Source organism: Drosophila arizonae, chromosome X, assembly GCF_054131065.1.
Source record: "Drosophila arizonae isolate 15081-1271.41 chromosome X, UAZ_ARI_1.0, whole genome shotgun sequence".
Lineage (NCBI taxonomy): Eukaryota > Metazoa > Arthropoda > Insecta > Diptera > Drosophilidae > Drosophila > Drosophila arizonae.
The window spans coordinates 14,972,419-14,998,508 of NC_142927.1; the positions used below are offsets into that span (position 1 = coordinate 14,972,419).

The 26,090-nt window shown below is 37.8% G+C and overlaps 1 protein-coding gene and 1 long non-coding RNA gene across 2 annotated transcripts in view; one reads left to right on the plus strand and one right to left on the minus strand.

Moving 5' to 3' along the window:
- Positions 1-4,119: 4,119 nt before the first annotated feature.
- SPR (G protein-coupled sex peptide receptor) overlaps positions 4,120-26,090 on the minus strand; it is an 88,461-nt gene continuing 66,490 nt past the window's right edge. Inside the window, exons 4-6 of the mRNA XM_089473456.1 lie at positions 17,690-17,820; positions 14,694-14,755; positions 4,120-5,772 (exon numbers count right to left, since the gene is read on the minus strand). Coding sequence (XP_089329582.1) covers positions 5,043-5,772; positions 14,694-14,755; positions 17,690-17,820 — 923 coding nt within the window. The 3' untranslated portion in view covers positions 4,120-5,042. The remainder of the gene's footprint in view (positions 5,773-14,693; positions 14,756-17,689; positions 17,821-26,090) is intronic.
- On the plus strand, positions 21,274-21,525 carry LOC149267938 (uncharacterized). Its single transcript, XR_016270905.1, has 2 exons — positions 21,274-21,314; positions 21,368-21,525. It is a non-coding gene; the product is annotated as an uncharacterized LOC149267938 (long non-coding RNA).

Genomic DNA, 26,090 nt, shown 5'->3' on the forward strand with positions numbered 1-26,090 from the left:
ACGTGCGTTTGTTAATTGGCCAAATATTTGATTATGTTTTATTAATTTTTGACTGAACGGAATTTAATGAAACTTTCAGCATGTGATCTACATATTGTATTGAATATTTGAGAAATTAAAAAAAAAAAGAAAAATCATTCACAATTACCTATAGTGGCATCTGATTTGAACTTGAATGTTTTTACTCGATAATGATTTTTTACTCGGGATGATTTATCGAATTTTAAAAGCAAACTCGACGTCCGCGCTGTATATACGGTCATTTAAAAAAAATTCAAGTCTCTAGCTCTTATATCTTCGGAAATCGACGCGTTCAAACATACGGACAGACGGACGGACGGACAGACGGACAGGCGGACAGACAGACAGACAGACAGACGGAATATATATACTTTGTGGGGTCTGCCACGCCTCCTTCTGCCTGTTACATACATTTCAACAAAACCATTATACCCTGATTTCCCATTTTCAATGGGTTCAGGGTATAAAAAGTAAATAAATAAATAAAGCTAATTAAAAACCATTTAAAAATGAAAATAAGGCTTAATAGAACTAATAAGAAAATACAAATATAAATAAAAACACAAAAATGCTTATTCAACAGCAAAAAAGAAAAAATAGTTAATTAATTAAAAAATAAATAAATAAAATTAAAATACAAAAATTAAAAAAAAAAAAAAAAAAAAAAAACGACCATACCACCTCAGCTCATCCGCCTTCTGATCAGGATTAAATATTTAGCTCAAGGTGCCACAGCTTCTGCTGCCTGCTATATAATCTGAGTAGTCTTTCCTGTCTACTCAGCTTTGGCATGAGAGCATCATCAATATGTTCTGCTATTTTCTATAAATTCAGTACTGGCTGGATATCTGTGAGTAGGTGAGCATAATCCTCGGTAACAGGCTAGCTGTGGGCTAATATCTTATTTTAAGTGCAGGAGAATTCTTTTTGGCTAGGTAAGTGCCCTCCCGATTATTTCAATGAGGCATACAAAACAATTTAAAGTTTACACAGATTTTTTATTTATTTCCATTCAGACAGAAAACTTGAAGTTTTTTTTTTTTTATTTTTTTTATTTATACTTTCTCTTACACCGCTAATACATACATTTAAAACATTTAAACTTGAAATTTGTTGTTTTATTTGTTGTTGTTTAAAATAAGTACTTGTACACAGACATATCAACATTGAATCGCTTTTTTACTTACACAAATGTATATATGTATATAGGTATGTATGTATTTGTGTATATATGTATATGTATCTAGGCAAAAAAAAAAAAAAAATTACTATAACTATTAAATATCAATGAATACATATATGTATATGCATACATATGTTTGGATATTCATATATGTACACATACATATATCTTTAATTTATATTTCATATATATATATATATTATTTTTTTCCATACCTTCTTTCATCCATTTTGTATTCGTGAAACTTATTGTTTGTCAAATTTCGAAATTCGTTTTTCTTTGAAAATATTTTGACTGTCATTTAAATTCGTGAAACTTTGGGGCTCAAAAGGTTTACGAATTTAAATGAGTTTCAGCGAAATATTTTCGTTCGTTGGTTTTTTTGTTTTGTATTTAATTATTTATTTATTTATTTATTTTTTTTTAACTTAGTTCAGATTAGTGCTTAAACTTTAATTAGATTCTCGTTTTGTTTGGACAACAACTCGCACAAAAATAAACTTTATCGGATGTAAATACATTAGAGCTATGTATATATAGGTCAGTTTGTTTTCCTTTTTGGTTTCTCCTCCATCTTCCGTGTCAATTAATTCCTGTATTTCATTTTTGTTTTCTATTTATTACAATAATTTAACTTAATTTTAAATATTTATTTTGTTCTCTATTTTTGAAGAATTTCAAAAGATTTCTGATAAGCTATACGTATATACACATATGTATATGTTTGTATGTAAGTACATAGCTAAGGTTTGTGTATATATGTATATAAGTAGATCAGTTTTTATTTCGTAAACATTTTTATTTCAATTTATTTTTCATTTCTAGTAGAGTGAAATGCATTGTGAAACATTTACAGTTTTATTCGCTTTGTAGTATTATAAATATTTTTGTTTTAATTTTTATTTTATTATTTATTTAGTTATATTTAAAGTTAATTTTATTTTCTTGATTTTTTATTTGATTATTTTAGTTTTAATTTATTAGACTCATTCACGAAAGTGAAATGAGTATATTGGTTTTGTGCAATGTCCGTCTTGCTGTCCGTCCGTCTGTCCGTCTGTCCGTCTGTCCGTCTGTCCGTCTGTCCGTCTGTCCGTCTGTCCGTATGAACGCAATCTATTTCGGCGCTATTGAAGCTAGAGACTTGAAATTTGGAACACATACTCGTGTATATCTCCGATTTATAAAGTGTTAAAATTTTCCCGATCCGCCCACTAGGGGCGTGGCAAATCGGAAAATGCATTTTCCGATATACCAGAAATCATGTTTGTTGAAGAGCTAGAAAGCTGAAATTTGGTATGTAGGTCGGCGCCAACCACCCAAGATCACAAGCTATGGCGGATATATCTCCGCCCATTAGGGGCGTGGCAAATCGGACAAAACTGTATCTCCTAAAGTTATAAACCTAGAATGCTGAAATTTTGCACGTAAGCTAATGTTTTAATTCTATGAAGATGGATGAAAAAATTATATATCTACGTCCCTTAGGGGCGTGGCAAATCGGACCTGAAGATATAGTGATTTTTCGAATTCTGCTATATTTTAGGCACTATTGATGCTAGAGATCTGAAATTTGGTATATATACGCGGGTTGATCACCCAAGTCCAACGAGCTATGGTAGATATATGTCCGCCCATAGGGGGCGTGGCAAACCGCAAAAGTTTATATCTCCTACAATTTAAGAGCTAGAAGCTTCAAATTTGGATAGTTAAGTTACTGGTAGCCTCCTCTATCGATGCCCCAAAAATAATTTTTAAGCCTCTTTAGGGGCGTGGCATATCGAAAAATACCCTGTAATTTTCACATTTTTTGAGCGTAAGAATTCAAATTTTGCATTTAGGTAACCGGTTACTCGTTCTAAGAACTGGCTAAAATTGAGGAGTCGACGGCGACTAGGGGCGTGGCAATCGGCATTTACAGTGCCCGTATCGCGACATTTATATGCGTCAGCCATCTATTTATGCATTTGTACATATAAATAAGCTTAATAGATATTCATAATACAAAAGGAAACATTTTTATGAATTTAAAAAAATTTAAAAGAAGCTAAAATAACAAAAATTTGCAATTTACAAAAAAGTGTTTTCCGCGGGATTTGAACTCGCACCCAACCCAAACAGCATGTTTGTCAAAATAGCTAAAATAATGGTCGTCGGCGCTTCAGCCTACAGCACCACCGCGTCGTTTCGATCAATAGAAGTTAAAACGAAATCACATTATTGTTATGACGCCACATAGCAAAGAAAAGCCAGAGGAAATTCAAAAACAATGCAAAGACAAATCAATCGCAACGAGATTCTTAGAATATGCTAGAGTACGCATTTATGTGTGCATACATACACACATACAAATGAGCACGTGTATAAGGCTGGAATGCTTGATGCTATGCGTGCAGACTTACATATATACATATGTATGTATTTGCATATATGTATTTGAGGGCTATTTAAGAAGAAACAAATTTAAACTTATAAAATTATTCGACTAAGAAAATGAAAAGTATTAAGTGCCATTCAGTCAAGCTCGCACCTTCCCAATAAAATATCTATTTTATAAAAAACGAAAAATGTATGAAAAAAAAAAAAAAAAACATAGTAGAGGTTCGAACCTCCCTACTCTAACGTTACTTGCGTCGCCCTTAGCACCCGCGCCATTGCTTTGCTCGAGCACTCAGCTGCTAAAATAGAATAGCTTAATAAGAGAGCGTCATCAGACAAAACTACAGTAACGGCTAGAAAGTCCAGAAATCAATCGAAATTCTAAGAATGTGAGAAAAGGCGCGCTTCTGTCTGTACGCATAGAATAGACGATGAGTGTGTGCACATGTATAGTAAAATCGCGCTGATCTGCTGCTAGCTTGAAGCCGGTATCCAATATATGGATATAAATACATGTATATTATTAAAAGTCAAAATTGTATAAATTATATACATATGCATGTAATTTGAATGCAATTATGCAATGATCATAGCAATAGCTATCGATGATTTTCCCATTTTAAATGGGATCATGCCCTGTTTTTTGTTGCGCACTAGACTTGAAAATTGCACTATATACTCTGGTTGACAGCGTTTGGGCTGTGAATGAGTCTTCTGCAATCGGTATCGCCCGACTGCAACGTTCTTACTTGTTTTTATTTTTTATTTTTATACGTGATACACATTCAATAATACACACGGCAATAGGTTTCTAACTTAATTATTTTCATTTTTATTTTTATCCCTATGTCAACTAGAACAAACATTGAACGTCTATAAGATCTGTACTTGTTGCACTTGAATAGTAGAAATTTTCTTTTTGTATTAAACAGTGATCAAAATTGTTTATGGCATTAGTATTGGTATTTAGTTTAGCTGGTTATCCCATCAGTAGAGTCCATTCCATTTCCCATAGTCAGATATCTCGCTGCTGCTGTTCGGTTGGCTCAACTAGTACCTAACTAACCAAATGGTACTTTATCGCTTTTATTTGTTATTAGAGTTGGTTTGAAACCAGAGTATTCGCACTTTTTGTTTATTTATTTTCCCTCTCTCTCTCCCCCTCTCTATATTTTCACAAATCTCATTTTTCTTAGACAATTCGCTCCTCGGCTATGATTTCCATGTTGCTCGTGCGACGCTGCTGAAAATGATGATGATGATGTTGATGATGTAGATGCTGATGCTGATGCTGCGGCGCTTTGCTGATTGCCTCCGACGCGCTTAAGCCGGAGCCATCGGCAGCGGCTGCGGCTGCGACTGCGGCAGAGGCAGCGGCGGCGGCGGCGTTGCACGTACAGACCGCTGCGCTGCGATGCTGATCGCTGCTGCCACGCCGCGGCACCAACATCACCAATTACTAGAGGACAGTCTCGTTGGTGTTGGTGCAGGTGCGTGGGCCATTCACGATCGAGTACTTCGACGAGCTGTCCTTCTTGCCGGCCATGCGACCCATGAAGATCTCCTTGAAGGTCTCGCGAAACTGGCGCGACATGCCGCAGTAGATGCCAAAGTTGATCGGATAGCTGAGCACCAGAAAGAAGTTGGTCAGCAGAATGAATACGTTGGCGATGCCATAGTCGAGGAACTCGATGATCAGCGAGCTGACGATGTGCATGGAGGTGACCACGGCAATGGGTATTTCGGCAATCAGAAAGACAGACACAACCACAATCAGCATGAGGGTGGTGCAGTTGGAGTCTCTCAGCTTTTTGCACTCCTTCTTGCGGTTCTCGCGGAAGAGCAGCTTGCGCCGCTCCTGCGCCTGCCGCAGCGCCGCAAACAACAAAATGTTCAGGGTCACCAAAATGATGCACGGCAGCAGATTCACGAATAGCACCCGGAACAGATAGTAGCTGGTGTAGTACAGATCGACGCCGATGTAATCGTGCACCCAGAGCGACGTCTCCAGGTGGCACACCTCTGTCTCGTTGCCGTTCCACTCGATCTGAACGGGTATATAGGTGCGGTCGAAGAAGCGCGGCAGCTGGTGCAGAAATGCCAGCAACGCAATGTAGAAGGTGCACCGCTTCACGCGCGGCATCGTGCACCAGGTGCGTGCCATCGGTGCATGGCACACGTAGATGTACCTGAAATGCAATTGATTGTGATGAGCATACATGAGATTTTCTTATAGATGTCGACAACTTAAGCTAGAATGTGGTGTGGCTGTATTACGGCCAAGCATTTCAAGGATACTCAAGAGAGCACTCAAATGGGTTTATATTTACAGTATTTATTTATTATTTATTAGAGATTGAAGATATCTAAAACTGAGATTAACTTAAGAACTAAGCACAGGCAATTGAGGTCTTCGGCTTGGCGTCTATATAAAACTGAGTTTCAAAGAAAGGTAACTCTAGTAGATTTATTAATGATAGACGAATTTGAAGTCTGTAATTGTTCAGCTTTAGCAAGATATATTGAAAGTTAAATTGTAAAGTACAGCAGTATCCGGTTATGACGACTTAAGAGACCTTTACGGTTATAGCGTCTTCCGTGTGTAACGACGGTCCCTTGAGCGTCCCTATAACAGGATTCCACTGTGTTTGATTTTGCCTGAAATGACCTGTTCGCCCTTCTTAAGTGTTGCCTGTATCTGTGATAATAGAAACTAATAGCTAATAATAGATATTTGCCAGCTATGGTGCTATAGCATTCGTATGCCGTTTTTCTGGTTATTTTCCAGTTTATAGAAACAGCAGAAAAACGAAGACTTATCCTTATCAAGTTATATACAATATAATATATGTATTTAACTAAGTGATATATAATATATATATGTATATATATTTCTTAGCTTTTCAGTACAAATACATATAAGGCTTATACTAAGTACAAGTATCTCATGCTTCAAGCTTGCTCCAGCTTATTGGCTAATCAAGTAAATAATCTGTAATGGCCATCGAAATTGAGCTGGAAAGTGCGTGAATGAAATTATCTTCAGGCTTCAATTATCGATTTAAGAGCTCCGTTTCGCATAATGATCAATGCCTATCGATTATTCCCTGCCATAAACCTGCATGGAATGGAGCTGAGTTAACAGACTCTAAAATCTAAATGCGATGCACAGATGCTTATTAAGTGCTTCAAGTGCTATTCTTCAGCTCTTGGCCAAATTTCGGGAGACGCTTTCAGAGCTGTGAGCTAGTCGCATGCAAATTTGATACATTACATTCGTAGCAACACGCACACACCCACACACTCAGACACGTGCATATATGTATGGTGCTTGAATGTGAAATGGTGTGTGGCGCATGCATCATGTTGGACTTTATCTGACGGCCATTAGAGTGTCTGGCAATGGATTTTATTCATGAAATGTTATCCGAGCTGAGGCATAAAAGCGCCAGGACTGCCTCTGCACATTTGCCTAATATAATTTGATGGCCCAGCCAGCGCCAGCGCCGACGCCGAGGCCGAGGCAGAGGCCGAGGCAGAGCACTAACCCAATTTGGTTCGCCTCGGATTTATGATGGCAACGTGTTGACAATGTTCCCACGCAGCCCCCACGCAGCCCCCACCAGGCCAGGCCCCATCAATTGACAGCCAATTGACTTGGCAGGTGAGACCGCACCGGGCAATCAAAGCCAGATCTAAGGCCAAACCTAATCAACTCTTGGCGCTTTCTAATTTCATAATTTCGTAATTTCCTAATTTTAATCATTTTAATAATTCGCGTAATTTTCGCAAAGTACTCTCGCTCGCTCGCCATGCCAACGATGAGCGCGCATGTTGCCGAGATTAAGAAAACTTTCGGTCGCGACTTTTGGGCAGCTTTTTAGTTTTAGTACTTGAAGGTCGTCCCCCCGCACCTACCTCCCCATTCCCACCCCCCCTCTCTTTCTTGTAAGTTATTGTTGTGAGAGTATGGCTGCGCTGAGCTGCCACAGCTTAAGCTAGACTCTGTCTCTAAATGCTCTGCCTTTCGACTAATTTATGCGCATAATTATGGGCACGCCCATGCCCACGCCCACACCCACACCCACACCCACACCCACACCCACGTCCATGTCCATGTCCATGCCCACGCAGTCTCCTTTGCCGGTGCCCGTCTCGTTCTGGCTGCCATTTCAAAATGGTTTTCAATCAATCTTGCATTGAACCTTTGTCAAGCGGGGATTTCATTAAAGTTGAAAGCAATCGTAAACAAAGGACGAAACGATTGCGAGGCGTTTAGCCCTAAATGGAATTGATATTAATAATTGAATGAACAGCATTTAGCCACGCCCCACAGCCACGCTTGTGCCTCTTCGCTTGCCGCACAAAAGGCTTGGCCCGGGCATTCATCTGCGATGCGGAATAATAAATCAACAGAGTAAACGCAATTCATCCAGCCAAATAATTAGTATGAGTAATTAGCATATTCCATTGAAGATGGATGAGCACAAATGTATTTAAAATGTGCCACGATAAACTAACACAGGACAGTTTCTCTCACAAAACGCCTGGCAGCCGGAGTAATTACTCAACTGATTTACGTTCAATGCGTCCTGATTGCGAGCGCTCAATGGGTACTTCGAAGCACTCGGAGCTGTGCTCATTTGATTGAAACTTGAATTCGTTTCGTGATTTAGTCAACGACTCAGCTGAAATGGCTGTGAATGATGGCTTGCCACGCTCAACAGCCAGCAGTTCATAAGCCTTCCACTCTATTGAGTTGCTCGCGATTTTACGAGCCAGCAGCCAACATTGTTTCTAGCTCGACTATAAAATAATGTTGCTGCTTTTATTTTGACAACGATAAAAACAATATTAAAGAACTTTCACTCCGGATGCACTTTTTTAATACAAAATTCAGTAGAGTCTAATATATGTAGATATATGTTTGCACATACATATATAGTAGGTAATGTCTATCCTTCCGATATCAGAAGTAATCTGTGCTATCATCATAGAAATGCTAGGAATGTGGTATGATATCTACAGCTTTTGTGTTCCCCTAGAGAATGAGGACCTGAATATGCTTGAGTATATTCAGTATTTAATATACAGGTATGTGTATTTAAAAATATATGTATTTTGAATACATATTTCAATTTTTGAAGGGGTTTACTTTTGTAGCTTAAGAGATCACAGCATTCATACGGATTGATATGCGGGTGACCACTTTACGTGTCTTAAAATCACTTTTATTTGAGGAGTTCAGGCAATGAGAATTATATTTTATTAAACTCTACTCGCATTTTAAGTCTATAGCTAAGCTTTTAGAGCTTTCAGTTAAATCCGAAATTCACTATTATTACTTACTACTGCAAATACTACTATTTCTACTACTATTTAACCAAACTACTACTATTTAGTGGTGCAAACCCTTCTAATTCTATTACTATTTTTGATTGCCCTAAGTATAGTTTACTACTACAACTAGTATTATTTGTGCTAATATTTCTATTTTACTTACTACTATTAAGCAGCACTACTTTTACTACTATTTCAATATTATTAACTACTATTCACCACCACCGTTTCTACTATTATTTCTATATTATTAATTACTGCAAAGACTACTATTTCTACTACTTTTTAGTAGTGCAAACCCTTGTAATAGTACTACCATTCAAACTAGTACTACTTCTACCACCATCACTTCTACTACTATTTTAATATTATTAGCTACTATTTACCACCACTATTTCTACTACTTTTTCAATATTATTTACTACTTTTTACCACTACCAAGTCGACTACAATTTCCATATTATTTACTACTGCAAGTAGTACTACTTCTACTTCTATTCACTAGCGAGACTACTAATATTTAGTACTGCAGTCACCTCTAAGCGTATCAATGTGTTCTACTACCCTTACTAATGCCTACTACTGCAACTACTTCTACTTCTATACTTCTTCTACTATATTATTTACTACCACCACTTGTACTACTATATCTTTATTATAGACTACTGCAACTACTACTAGATCAATAATATTGTCTACTACATTTATCTATTATTTACTACTGCAACTATTACTTTTTCTACTACTATTGCTACTACTACTACTAGACTATATACTTCTACTACTATTTATTCGACTAATAATATTCATACTACTGCCAAATTATGTGCGCTGTTTTTATTTTTATGAGCGCCTAATGCCATTAATAATGCTACTACTATATCTTCTACTTATATTACTACATACATATTTTCCTTTATATGGCTAAAGCTTCCATATTAACTTTGCTGTTAATCAATTTATCTTATCTCACATACTTACATACACACTTAAGGACACACACACACATACACTTAGCTGGTTGTCACAGCGTTCAAATTGTTCTATGATTCTTAGTTCTTTCAGTTAGCACACAAAAATCAAGTGGAATACCAAAAAGTTGACAGCAACGCAGCTGGACAACAAAAATAGCAACAACAACAACATTAACAACAACACCTACAATAACAACAATACTAACAGCAATAATAACAATAAACGTTGACTGTTTTATCGCGCTATTTGTCCTCGGGCAATTTTCAACGCATTTTACAAAATGTGAGCTGAGGGATGTCAGCTGAATGTGTCCCCAGCTACCATAGCGAATTATTTAGCTATTTGCTGCACACACACACACACATACACACTCACACACATGCACACTCACACCGCCAGACACAGCGACCACTTGAAGCGGTCCACATCGCATAATGGCACAAATATTTATGACTATTTTTATATTGTAGAACATTTTCTTTTCTTTCTGTTGTTGTTTTTCTATTTTTTTTACTTCATTTTTTTTTCTGCTGCTGCTCAAAGTCCGTTTTTTTTTGTGTGGCTCCAAAATTTTCGGTGCTTTTTTTTTTTGTTATTTATTTACAGGCTGTAAAATTTATGATCCCACACATGAGTTAATAGAACAATGCGCCAGCCTTCAAGTGGCCCTTGCGCCGCGCTCGAGAGTTTTTAGATGTGAATCCGAATGGTTTTATACACAATTCACAGAGGTGCCTGGAAGGGGGCGTAGTGGGTGGGGTACACATTCACGATTTATGTTGCCAATTTAATACATATTAGTTTATTGTTTTTCATTCGTTTTTTGTTTTTAATATACATAGAGGCAATATGCATATAAAACATTTACAGCATTGACTGACCCTCGCACACGGGCTGAGTTTATTTATGGCTTTGCATCCAAAACAATTTGAGCAGCCTAAGCCCAGTTGACACTTGGCTTTGAGCAGCCAAAATATAAAGAACTTTTTCTTGATTGCATTATGTGACAGTCAGATGTCATAAATTTGCAAAATTAAATTATAGACTTCACATTTTAGTCGTAGAACGTTTGCTGTTGCCTGCACTATCCAAAAGCTATATGAAATTGGCCCATGGACATTGGCCAACAGTTTATAGCATGCAAATTAGAGGCAATTAACTGTTGGCAAAATAATATTTACACATTTTTGATGGGGATGCAAAAATATGTTGCGCTATATCAAATGCCATTTAGTATTGTGCTGTGCTTGGGTTGAACATATTCATTGGCATATATTAAATTATGGAAAAAATAAAAAATAAATAAAATAAAAAATTGGTAGCTGAAAGTGTTAAGACACTGTAATCAATCAGAAGAAAAAAGGGTACAAATATCAAGTAGGCCGAAATTTGTAGCTAATAAATTTGAAAGTTACTTTTCTCAACTGCTCGCTTTAAATTTCTGCTTTCACTTTGACTAGAGAGCAGAAATTCGAAGCGAGAAATTGGGAAAATATATTTAAGTAGGATTAAATAAAAAATAAAAATTTGCTAATAAAATATATTGTTAAATTTATTTAATAATACTTCAGAAAAAAAAACAAGTAAGAAGGCTCCAGTCGAGACTGCTCGACTAGGAGATACCCTGAACCGGCTGCGCTTGGGCTGCGCTGCAATGTGAGGAATATTATGAGAATTTATTTCTTGAATAATTTCTTTTATAGACATACAATCTTATTGAAACTTTCAGAGCGTAATCATATGGTTAAAATGTGTGCTCATTCCAAAGCACAAGTCTCTAGTACTTGAAATGCGTTTTTTGCAAATTGAAGGCGAAGGGGGCGTGGTATATAAACTCTGTAGATTGAAAAATCTTTGTATCCATTAACTTTATATACAACGCAAATTTTAAGTCTCCAGGTCTAAAAGTGTTCAAATTAGGCTGAAAAACAATGTCGATTTTTCGATTATTCTCGATAAAAAAGTTATTGGACGAGTTATCGAAAAAATAAGATAAACTTGTACTGCCTATAGTATGCATGCCAAATTTCAGCTCTCTAGCTCTTATATCTTCTGAGATCCTTTTGCTCATACGGACGGACGGACGGACGGACGGACAGACGGACAGGGCTACATCGACTCAGCTCGTCATCCTGATCAAGAATATACATATATACTTTATGGGGTCTGCGATGATTCCTTCTGCCTGTTACATACTTTTCACAAAACCATTATACCCTGACTTCCCATTTTCAATGGGTTCAGGGTATAAAAATCGAACTAGTTCTTTTAAAATCCGATAACGAAATTTCGCTTGCGCACCTCTGAAATATGTTCGTGCCTTGCTCAGCATCAAACAATCTAGTAGTCTGCGTGGTTGATGTCACACTTGTATGTCAACTCAAATATGCTGATATAGCTTCAAATATATTGTAAAAGTTAACCGTCTTACAATAAAATGGGAAAACGAAATTTAAAAGCTCAATCGGTAATTTTTTATATTTTTTACATTTTTACATTTTCGAATATTAACTAAATGTAAATGTGAATTAATTTAGATACTCGACGGAAGGGTTTCTCCCGCCCAAAATATGCAACGTAAGTGTTAAATTTAGAGATTTAATTAATATGTATACATTTATTGAATATATGGATACATTTTACATATTTTGTCTCCCAACAGCGGTTTCTGCTGCCAGTGCTACTAGCGCTGAACCGGCTCCATCTATTGCAGGAGCAGTTTCCGAACCACCAGAACGTACTCTACCGCGTCGGCGGGTAAGTTTTCCTTTTTGTGTCAATGCGCCAGCTACCATTGATTCTTATTGCAGGGACGTCCACGTAACAGTGAGTTGAACTCGGTGGTTATGGGAGAAGACAGTGTCAATAACACGAACGTCACAAAAAAAGTAATGCTGCGTTCGATAAAGAAACACAAGAAGCTTGTTGCCACTGTCAATAATGGCTTCGAACGCGGTCTCAAGCCAGAAATGATCTTAGCCGCATTTCCCTACGAAAATGATCTTATGTTTGCCGTAAAATTTAAGAATCGTAAGCTGCCAGAGTTGATAACTGCCCAGCAGTTGAAGGTGCTTGACAAAACTCTGCTAATTCAATATTACGTAACCAATCTACGTTATCCACATAATGAGAAGCCTACGATGGAATATTGTTTAAATTGGCTTTAATTATTGCCCGAAAATAAAAATATAAATAAAATATAAAAATATTTTGAAACAATTAAAAAAGTTAACATCAGTTGCATCGATCGGGAGATCGGGATTCGAACCGCGACTTCTCGATCGAGCGTCATGCAGCTAACACACTACGCCACCTCACTTCTGCTAGTGGCGCTGGCAAAACTCAAATAGATTCACTGCTGCTGCGCCATCTACCAAAACTAAACGAAACTAACAGCTGATGTGATTCAGCGAATGTTTCTAGAAGAAGTTTGAATGTATGTGTGCACACGCATACGATGCTGTTGAAGCTGCTGCACGTGCGTTTGTTAATTGGCCAAATATTTGATTATTTTTTATTAATTTTTGACTAAACGGAATTCAATGAAACTTTCAGCAAATGATCTACATATTATATTGAATATTTGAGAAATTAAAAAAAAAAAAAAAATCATTCACAATTACCTATAGTGGCATCTGATTTGAACTTGAATGTTTTTACTCGATAAAAACATAACGGGATGATTTATCGAATTTTAAAAGCAAACTCGAGGTCCGCGCTGTATATACGGTCATTTAGAAAAAAAAAAAAATTGAAGTCTCTAGCTATTATATCTTCGGAAATCGACGCGTTCAAACATACGGACAGACGGACGGACGGACAGACGGACAGACAGACAGACGGACAGGGCCAAATCGACTCAGCTCGTCGCCCTGATCAAGAATATATATACTTTGTGGGGTCTGCCACGCCTCCTTCTGCCTGTTACATACATTTCAACAAAACCATTATAACCTGATTTCCCATTGAATATATTCAGGGTATAAAAATAAATAAATAAAAAACCTTTAAAATTTTAATTTAAATCTACATATATAGTAATAATATTTTTAAAATAAATTGTGTAATTAATTTGTAAAATATTTCAGAAATATATATACAAAAAAATTATATTTACGAATGTCTCAGAGTTATTTAAAAAATTAAAAAAAATATTATTTATATTTAATATATACAATAATTTCTTTGATTAATATTCTATCGCTTTTTCCTTCTTTTTTTTTAATCGTGTAAGCTGATGAGCAAAAAAGTAGGCAACAAAGGCAAGTTAAAAGAGATTTGTAAAACAAATGCGATTGATTGACAGACACCCACCCACATACACACACACACACACACCCACATACATGTAGAGGAGTATATGTCATGTTTATAGCCATTGGCAGCGACAACACGCACATTACTCATACGACGCGTTAACTGGACGAAAGACGTCTCTAGCGAGTCAGGCCGGATTTTCTTATATTTCGTTCGTTCATTTTTTGTTGTCTCGCGCATAATTTGTATGGCAAAGACAGCGCTGAGTGTATTGGCAACACGACAGCCAACGTGACCGACTGAGCACAGCTGATTTATTATCCCCTTGACAAGTCAAGAGCTCTCACAGTCAGTCAGTCAGTCCGTTCGTCCGTCCGTCCGGCCGGCAGTCAGTGAGCCAGAGTAAGTCAGTTGTTGGATGGCCCGCACCAGAGTATGAGCACGAGCATGACCGACGACAGTTGATGAGCGAGTGATATTTAAACATGTGCGAGTGAAGGAAAGAAAGTCAAAGTAAAAGTATTTATTACATATTTACCTTTGCACGGCCAGGGCCAGAGTCAGCCAGACGGAGATGGTGTGACACATGGCGGGCATGATCTGTAAATAAAGATAAGAGAATAAAGCCTTAAGAACTGGCAGCAATTAGGCTGAATACATAAAGCTGGTCATGCTGGGGAATATGAAAGTAATTCATTTGAAGTAAAGTCGTTTGCAAAATTATAATTTTATGATAGAACATTATAAAAGTTTCTTGTTTTATGCATCATTATCATGTATTTAAAAAACTCTTGACTGGCTTTGCTGGTAATATTTCATTTATTTATAAGTTAGCTCCACATATCGCGATTTTCATTATTCGTATTCATTTATTCACATTAAATTAAACATTTCTTATAGAATATTTGGAATATGAGACTCGGACTTTATTGCTTTTTCTATTGTACTATGTATATACTATATTTATATGTATTGTATACATATTTGTATCCCGATAATATCCCCGATAAAATCCCGAAATAGCAAGGGGAACAGTTTTCTCTCGAGAATTATTGAAAATGAATTACATTCGATTTATCGAAATTTTCGATATAGTGGTGTACAAATTATCGAAAATCGACTGTATATGGTTTGCAGTTTCAAAACAGTCTGCATTGGAGGAAAAGTGTAATAAAAAATACAATTAATGAAAATAAGTAGGGAAATCTTTATCTTCTATAAATCCATTGCAGACAGCTTAAAGCCAAAGCGATTTATTTGTATCAAATGTCGATAATAATATTCAAGTGCAGTTTCTATATTCCACCTGCATATCTAGGAGTCATTGAGTTACCATGAGGATGCCAAAGCAGGAATTTTCATTAATGATCTAAATACATTTTCGGGCTTAGATATCTGATAATCAATTGGCAAATCCTGCTGAATATTTCACGCACCAACTGTTATTGATAACTGAAAAAAGTTTTGATGTATGTGTAGTTATGGGAAATAGTATCAATCCTTCTATCTGTTCAGGCCAAATTTCAACTTTTACATTTCTCTATGAATTGAGCTCTAAATCGCGTTAATTAAATTGCATCAAGTTCAGTGCGCGAGCATTTGAAATGCTCTTAAAGCAGTACAGCACTATTCTCCGTCTCTGTCTCTCAGTCTCTCGGTCTGTCGGCATAAAGTGCTGGCAGCGAAAAGCTGCTGTTAGTCAATGCATGTTGCAGCTTACATGTTGTTCAACACGCACATAACTGAGTGCATTCTGTGCAGCAAACTGTGGCCTAATCCGATTTATGTGGATTTAGCCAACAACTCGGCGAGAGATAAACACAAGCGCAACTGCAATTACAGCTGCCAGCGAGTCTAGTATCAGTTGTTGCTGTTGTTGTTGTTGTTGCTGTTATTGCTGTTGTTGTTGTTGTTGCTGTTGCTGTTGCTGCTGTTTGTGAGAGCTTGTTAAAGAGACGAAGCAGCACTCGGCTGGCACATTAACATGACCATTAAAACGCGCCGTCCGTGCCTTTTTCGAGGGGCACATAAATTGCGAGGGAAATGTAACGAAGATGTCTTCAAGTTTAGCTGCAATGGTCGCCTGGCGGTTATTACAGCCTTTGTGTATGTGAGCTGAATTTTATGGCCGTCATACGCAGATAGCCGGAGACATGGCCGGAGACACACGGCCACTCCAAGTCGACGCCGCCAACTACTCAAGTCAACCCCGAATCCCGAGCCCCGAACCCCAAAACGCCTCCGTCACATGCTCATTCCTATGCTGTTTGGCTGGGGCAGAGCATGGGATTTTGGCTGCTACAAATCCCCTGGGAGTCAAGTCACAGCACGTAGCAGCAGGAGCAGCAGCAGGAGCAGCAGCAGCAACAGCAACGGCGACAACAATGGGACACATCTTATCAGCTCGACACTACTCCATTGAAATGAGTAAACAGTTTTGCTTTATGCCGCCATCTTTCAGCATCTCGGGGCCCAACCCCTTTAGCCGGCGACACACCTTCATCAGCTGCTGCTGCTCTAAACGAGCGCCATAAATTGAAAATGTTGATTAATCAAGGCAAACGTGCGACAACGGCAACTTCGCGGGCGAAAAGGAAAAAAAAAAAGAGAAGTGAAATGAGCGAAAGCGTGAGCACGGAGAGTGCAAACGAAGGAATGAGGGAATGAATGAATGACTGAATACTTTGAATGAGCGGGTGGCTGGCTGGCTGACTGACTGAGTGGGTGAGTGGGTGGGTGGGTGGCTGACTGGCTTGGTTAGTTTGTTTGGTACTCTGCCCACTCGCTTTTGACACTTCAGTTAGTTTGTGGCAGTTGGCAGCTTGCATAAAAACTTGCGCCTCTATCAACTTTTGGTCTTTCATTATGCTGACAGAAATGACACGAACGAGCACACACACACAAACACACACACACAGTGAGAGAAACAAACATAAACAAAGTGCAAACGTAACGTAGCAGCAAATGCGATAACGATAACGATAACGATACAACTAAGGGTGGCTGGCTATAATAACGGTATTCGCAGCACTGAGAATGCCTACGCGTCATACATCAGCAACATCTACAGCAGCAACAGCAGCAGCAGCAGCAGCAGAGACAAAGGACGCCAACTTGCAGTCAAGCATTTTATTTAGGTCAATGAGCGTCTATATGAGCCCCTCTCATTGCCCCGCCGCTGCCCCGCCCCACCACTGTTAGCCAACCTGCCATCCTGCCGAGGGGTCACCTTTCGCTGCCGCCCTAAACAAACCCCACGCGTTCTACTCCAAAAGTAACCCTCTTGAACTTGCCCAAGCAATTAAAAGATGCTGCTCTTCTTCTTCGAGCTCCTCTTCTTCTTCATCTTCATGCCCATCTTCGTCTTCTTCTTCAGTTTCATCTTCATCTTTTTCTAGTTCTATGGTAAACAACACGAAACTGAGCCGCGTGCCCATTCCGTGTTGTCGTTGAGGTTTTTGTTTTTATGTTTTTTTCTTTTTTTTCTATTTGTTCTATTTTTTTTTTTTATGTTTTTTTTTTTGTTTTGTTTACCTCATTGAAAATGCTGTAGACCAGACACATGGAGGCCGGATGCATGGGCTTGTAATGATTGCCAAATGTGTACATATACCAGAGGCCAGGAGCGGGAAATGCCACCGTCAGCAGATCGCAAATGGCCATGCCTGCAAAGGAGAGAGAGAGAGAGAGGGAGTGAGTGAGAGTGAGAACAAACAACAATGTGACAAATTGGATTAGAGTGTGGATAAATGAACAATGACCAACCCATAGTTTGGTTTAAAAACACGTTTGGCCTTTCCTAATTTGACCCCTTGGCCAGGGTTCCATTTAAGCCATTTACTGTCCGCTTTCTGCTTAAGTTAACTAATTTAGTTTTGATGTTGGCCATCGGGCAGCTTTGTTTTGCGAATAATCAGATACTTAATTGCGTAGAAGAGCAGAGCAACATTAATAATAGACCATAGACTCTGTTTATTGATATCATAATTTATGAACTTTTCGGCATTAGTTTGATCCGATACTCCATCTCCAAATGTGAGAGGAGTATATTGGCTTTATGGTATGTGTGCTCTGCTCCATCAACTTGCTTCTCTTAAAGCTAGACACTTGAAGTTTCAATTATATTATTGTTTATCTAAGCCCAGGCTTGTATACATTACAGAATATACATACATATATACATATGTGTGGGGCATGGCAAGTTAAGTGAGGTTATGCTGCATCTGCCACAGCTTACGAGCTTAACTCGAGTACGTTATTGTTCAAGAAACTACTATATTGAATAGAACTGCAGCTTGCAGCTTACTGCTGCTTCTTCCTTTATATTTGACAACGCCCCACCGCCTCGAGTTACAAACTCAAACTGATTTTATTGCAGTTGACGAGGAGAGCAGGAGAAGCAGGAGGAGCAGGAGGCGCTTATATGCATGCTCTTTCTCTCTTTTACTTATTCTATAAGCAATGCAGTAATTGAATTGACTTAAAAGTTAGTTTAGACTTCTATTGATTAGCTCAAGCTGGAAAATTTAGCTCCTTCATTGGGGCTTCAATTATTAAACCTTTTACATTTTATCATTAACATTCCTTTAACATTTCAGTCATCTATAACAGTTTTGCTCCTCCGAATTTTAAATAAAATATTTCTATAATTTTATAATTTCAGAGTTGTTTCATTAAATTATGCCGACCAACTTGAATCTTTCTTATTTTCTTCCGTTTACTTTCCTTCAACTTTTAACTATAACATTTTATCTACAAGTGTTTCTCTCTCTCTCTCTCTCTCTCTCTCTCTCTCTCTCTCTCTGTCCCTTTGTCACCCTCTAATTTCGAAGTACTTGTTCTACAATTTAGAGCCTTACTGGCCGTCTATCCGCATGGAGCACTTGAATAACAGACTTATCGCACAAGTGAATTGACCGCAAAACAAGTTTTTAATGCCATGTTGTGACAGTTACAGGAACCAAAAAAAAAAAAAAAAAAAAAAAAAAAAACTAAGGAAACTAAAAATAAGTTAGTTTTGCAACTAAAAAGCTGCTGACAAGGCAAACGTGACGCGATAAACAAAGAGTCGCATAACTGAATAATAGAATAAAAGACTCGCTTTTAGCATTTTCTTGGCAAGGTTGGCCAAAAGTGCTCGACGACTGCATTCATGCTTGGTTATTCCATGCATACATAGTTACATCATTTTGTCGAGAGTTGAAATAGTTTTCTGTAAGCTGCTTGTGAAGTAGTTTATGAAAAAATCGCATTATATAGCAGGTAAAACTCTTTATTTTTGTAGGGAAACTTTCGAACGCAGATTTTTTATATATTTTAAGTATGCTGAGTGCTGATTTATTTTGATATTTTTTTTTAATTCAACAACGAGTTCTCTCTTTAGAACAGACTCTGTTCAGCTTTTCACATTGTGAGTTGTCAAGTCATTTGGGAAGCATCTAATTTGCCATGAAGTAATTTTATGAAGTAAAATTATGAAGTAACGTGTAAGAGTGACACATGGAGCATTAATTTGCTGACCCTACACTCACCCTCACTTATTGTTAATATGCTCTCCCTGCCTTCAGCCTTCCTCATGGTACGCTCACTGCAGCTGAGTGGTTGAGCAATAAAACCACTGTGAAATTGAATGAGCGAGAGCTCAAGCTGCTATAAATACCTTCAGAGGTTTGATTGCCACTCTAACAGCTGGGCTAGATAGGCGACTTGGTATTTTTCTGCCCGTAACGGTACTTAGAGAAGACTTAGACGCCTTCAAGACGTGGTCAAGGCATGGTCAAATAAATAAATTATGTTAAATAAAAATATCTCAAATATAACAATTAAAAAATTAATTTAATAAACAAATAAAAAAAAACAAGTAAGAAGGCTCCAGTCGAGACTGCTCGAATAAGAGATACCCTGAACCCTCCAAGCTAATATTCTAATCATTCTGGACTTCTTTTATGCATACACATGCACTTATAAGCACGCGCTCTGCTGACTGCGCAGTTAGCAGCGGCTGCGCTTGGGCTGCGCTGCAATGTGAGGAATATTATGAGAATTTATTTCTTGAATAATTTCTTTTATAGACATACAATCTTATTGAAACTTTCAGAGCGTAATCATATGGTTAAAATGTGTGCTCATTCCAAAGCACAAGTCTCTAGTACTTGAAATGGTTTGCAAATTGAGGGCGAAGGGGGCGTGGTATATAAACTCTGTAGATTGCAAAATCTTTGTATCCATAAACTTTATATACAACGCAAATTTGAAATCTCCAGGTCTAAAAGTGTTCAAATTAGGCTGAAAAAACCATGCCGATTTTTCGATTATTCTCGATAAAAAAGTTATTGGACGAGTTATCGAAAAAATAAGATAAACTTGTTCTGCCTATGGTATACACGAGTATGCATGCCAAATTTCAGCTCTCTAGCTCTTATATCTTCTGAGATCCTTTTGCTCATACGGACGGACGGACGGACGGACGGACGGACAGACGGACTGGGCTATATCGACTCAGCTCGCCATCCTGATCAAGAATATATATACTTTATGGGGTCTGCGATGATTCCTTCTGCCTGTTACATACTTTTCACAAAACCATTATACCCTGACTTCCCATTTTCAATGGGTTCAGGGTATAAAAATCGAACTAGTTCTTTTAAAATCCGATAACGAAAGTTCGCTTGCGCAGCTCTGAAATATGTTCGTGCCTTGCTCAGCATCAAACAATCTAGTAGTCTGCGTGGTTGATGTCACACTTGTATGTCAAGTCAAATATGCTGATATAGCTTCAACATTGTAAAAATTAACCGTCTTACAATAAAATGGGAAGACGAAATTTAAAAGCTCAATTGGTAATTTTTTATATTTTTTACATTTTTACATATTCGAATATTAACTAAATGTAAATTAATTAATTAATTTAAATGAGAATTAATTTAGATACTCGACGGAAGGGTTTCTCCCGCCAAGAATATGCAACGTAAGTGTTAAATTTAGATATTTAATTAATATGTATACATATATATAATATATGGATACATTTTACATATTTTGTCTTCCAACAGCGGTTTCTGCTGCCAGTGCTACTAGCGCTGCTGCGGCTCCATCTATTGCAGGAGCAGACTCCCATCTAGACTCCGAACCACCAGAACGTACTCTACCGCGTCGGCGGGTAAGTTTTCCTTTTTATGTCAATGCGCCAGCTACCATTGATTCTTATTGCAGGGACGTCCACGTAAAAGTCAGTTGAACTCGGTGGTTATGGGAGAAGACAGTGTCAATAACACGAATGTCACAATAAAAGTAATGCTGCGTTCTATAAAGCAACACAAGAAGCTTGTTGCCACTGTCAATAATGGCTTTGCACGCGGTCTCAAGCCAGAACATATCTTAGCCGCATTTCCTTACGAAAATGATCTTAATGTTTGCCGCTAAAATTTAAGAAATCGTAAGCTGCCAGAATTGATAACTGCCCAGCAGTTGAAGGTGCTTGACATAAGTCTGCTAATTCAATATTACGTAATCAATCTACGTTATCCACATAATGAGAAGCCTACGATGTAATATTGTTTAAATTGGCTTTAATTATTGCCCGAAAATAAAAATATAAATAAAATATAAAAATATTTTGAAACAATTAAAACAGTTAACATCAGTTGCATCGATCGGGAGATCGGGATTCGAACCGCGACTTCTCGATCGAGCGTCATGCAGCTAACACACTACGCCACCTCACTTCTGCTAGTGGCGCTGGCAAAACTCAAATAGATTCACTGCTGCTGCGCCATCTACCAAAACGATGCTGTTGAAGCTGCTGCACGTGCGTTTGTTAATTGGCCAAATATTTGATTATTTTTTATTAATTTTTGACTGAACGGAATTTAATGAAACTTTCAGCAAATGATCTACATATTATATTGAATATTTGAGAAATTTAAGAAAAAGGAAAATCATTCACAATTACCTATAGTGGCATCTGATTTGAACTTGAATGTTTTTACTCGATAAAAACATAACGGGATGATTTATCGAATTTTAAAAGCAAACTCGACGTCCGCGCTGTATATACGGTCATTTAAAAAAAAATTCAAGTCTCTAGCTCTTATATCTTCGGAAATCGACGCGTTCAAACATACGGACAGACAAACAGACGGACGGACGGACAGACGGACAGACAGACAGACAGACAGACGGGCCAAATCGACTCAGCTCGTCGCCCTGATCAAGAATATATATACTTTGTGGGGTCTGCCACGCCTCCTTCTGCCTGTTACATGCATTTCAACAAAACCATTATACCCTGATTTCATGGTATAAAAATAAAAATATTTCCAGTACACATTTATTTTAAAATTAAATAATAAATTAAATAATACAAAAGCATTAATTTAGCATTAATTAAATTATTTAATAAACTAATGGAATGCAAAAAAACTAAAATATAAATAAAATAAATTAAATTAATAATAATTTGTAATTGAATTTATATAAAAATATTTTAAGTATATATATAAATAATAAATACATAAATAATTTAAAGTGAATAAAATATAAAAAAATAATGTTAATAATAAATTTATAACTAAATTTATATAAAAATATTTCAAATAAAATAAAATAAACAAAATTGCCTCAAATTTGTAAATAATTTAAATAAATACAAACATTCCATTTTTTAATCATAAATATCATATTTACATATGTATATTGGCAAAAAGTTTCAGAATGCAGTGGAATCAAATATTTTCCACGGAAGCCGAATGACAGTGTTTGCGTGGCTAAATAGTGGAATCTGTAATTCAATAAGAAAATTGTCAACTAACAGTGTTCTAAAGGTGTCAATTAAATAAATAGATGCTTTAATTGGTTGCAGCCACCCTTCAGCAACAGCAGCAGCAGTCGCCACGATGGGCTAATCAACTTTGTGTTTTATTTGTATTACATTCTACTTGGCTGCTGCATTAAAGTTCAAGTTCATCATACGCCCCGTGTGACGGGAACGTTAACGACAAAGTCGCTCCGCTGCCACTTCAACTGCTCACGAACGGCGTGACTGACTGCGTGACTGACTGACTGCGTGACTGACGGACATTGTCTCTCGACTATTCTGCAACGGCGACCTTTGCTCCACGGGGGGTTTCATGTTCAATTCCAGTCAACTTCTTGTTGCCGTTGCCGTTGCCGTTGCTGTTGCTCTGCAGCTAGCTTAAGTCAAAGTTCATTTCATGTTTGGACTGCTGTCATTTATTGTCGCTTAGCTCGCCTCCTGCTTGTCACCATTGCTGGCAGCCAAATGCGATTAGCCGCGTCCGGCTCTGCACAAAATCCCGGCCCTTGCCCCTCAACGCGCATTCAATGCGATTAACCCATTGACAAGCAGCGAGGGATGGCATGCCACAGTTGACAGTTGTTGGTTGTTTATTTTATTTATTTATTTTTTTTTTTTTTTGGTTGTTTTGCTATGAAATGCGGGCATGGACGAATATCAAAAGGCAAATGACACGGCTTATGAGCGGCTGTTTGTGGCTTACATTGTCTTATGCTCAACAGCGAACAAATTTCTTCTCTTTTTCATTTCGCGAACAGTTCTGAGCGCTTACGTAATCTGCGGCTACAAATTGCATTGCACACAGTTCAGGGCCGGAAATTGAATTACCTCGCCACTGATATCTCTTGTGGCCCACACACACACACACACACACACATTCACACTCACAGGCAGGTCCTTAACCCCACTGGCACCCGTTTCGCTGGCCAAGTCAGCGACTTTTCATAAATCAGTGGCAAGTGCCACATAGCACAAAGCTCCCCGATTGCCAGCCAGGCAGACAGGCAGCCAGCCGCCTAGTCAGTCAGCCATTAGCATTACACACGCTATTAGAATATCTCAGCATTACTTGAAGTTGCGGCACGCGGAATGCGTGCCACAGACAGCCAGCTGGCCGTTGAGAGGGGGCGTGGGGGGCGGACCCAAATGTGGCACGCACATTGCCAGCTATTTTGAAATCTCGCAAAACTTCTGCCTGATTTAACATTGTGACGCATTAAATGGATCCGCGCGTGTGCTGGGACAGCGATGAGGGGCCCCAGCACTCCGCACAGATGAAATGACATGGAATAAAAAATAAGTAATAATCATAAATATGTTTAAGAGGCCGAGCGGGGCGAGAGGGCTGCCTGGCTGGCTGGCTGGCTGTCTCACTGGAACGAGCTTGAAGCGATTACACTGGCGCAGGCCTTGTCCTTGAAGGACAATAGCAAGCAAATCCTTTGCAATCACAATATCGATTTATCGATCAGTGTGCGTTAAATGCTTTTTAAGACTCTGCCAAGCCTCGTCGTGCGTAGTGATTAACAATGTATTAAAACTGAATCAAATCAAATAGTAGATCTATATGATTAGGTCTTAGGATGCTGGCCAGGCACAGGGCTGGACATCGTGGTCTGGCTTGTCATGTGAGCCGGCAGTCCAAAACGACTCCATCCAATTATGGCAGGAAGCATTTCAAGTCACTTGAGTTCGATATTATTTACTTCAAATTGTATGCTGTATGAAGAACGATATCAAACTCGTCCTGTTCCGGCTCACAGCTCTCTATAAAGCTCCATTCGTATTCGTACTGTCAGCACCCAGTGCAACTTCCTTTACTTTATGTCAGAATGTAAACACATCAAGAGCATCCGATTGAGACATAACAGAAAAAAGTTTCCTCTCAGGCATGCAAGCAGACATGAATTAAAGATTGACTACCTGACTGAGTCAATTTCTAATTATTTAAGCTGTTTTGCTGGTTCTCGATTTAAATTTCTTTTCTCAAATTCTTTTCTTTGCTATTTTAAAGTAGCTTTAATATTTTTAAGAGCAAAGTTCTTATTTCAAATTTCTTTCTGTGTTAACAAGCTCTTCCCAGTTGTTTTTTTTTTTTTTTTACCTGTAAATTATGCCTCTTTCCCAGCAATTCCCCCTCTTCCTTTAATGATTCACCATTAGCACGCTTTATTAATTTATGTGTACTCACGTTGGCATGTGCTCCATATATTGCATCAGTAAAAAGTCTTGGCAATATTTTTGAGTACATTGCCTTTAAATACGAGTCAAGTAGACGCTTTCTATGCGATTCTCATGAATCTTTATGTGGGTTAAAAATATTGTATATTTTGTAAACTTGAACTCTTATAATCTGTAGCAGATACAAAGCTTCATTCATTCTTGTTAACGGTGTGCCGTTATAAATGGGGTTTCCATGTATTCCTCTTCTATGCGATTCTCATGAATCTTTATGTATACCAAAATTTTTCAATATTTTATATACCTCAGTAGCAACTTTAGTAATTTTTGATAAGGCACTGTCGTTAAAGCATTTCCTCCTTTCTATGTGATTCTCACGAATTTTGATTACTCTAAGAACATTGAATATTCATATGTGTTCACACTATGACTAATTCTTACTCTATGACTAACTCTTCTATGACATTCTCTTACACATCAGCCCTTCTTTCTATGCGATTCTCATAAGGATGATGAGCACTTCATGTATTTTCTATAGACTTCAGCCGTGCTCATAGTTTGAGTATGTTTCTTGCATGCTATTGTCGCTCTATCGCTAGAAATGAATTTAGACCTGTCAGATTTCTATGCGGTTCTCATATATATACCATTGACCTCATACCAATTCTATTACAAACCATCCCTCTACAATTTTTATCGCACGATCTTCAATCTCTTCCTCTCCTCTTTCGCCAATAATTCAATCTATATTTGTTTCTTTCCCATTCCTCGTACTCAGCTGAGACTTGACAACCTGTTTGAATGCCTCTTTGAACTCTAAACGCCAATTACGCTCGCTGATATTAAATAACCCACTCAAAGCGAAAAAAAAGTCAGTTGGCAAAATTCAAGCATTTTGCCGCACTGTAATCAATAATTGAATATCGTGTTTACTTATGA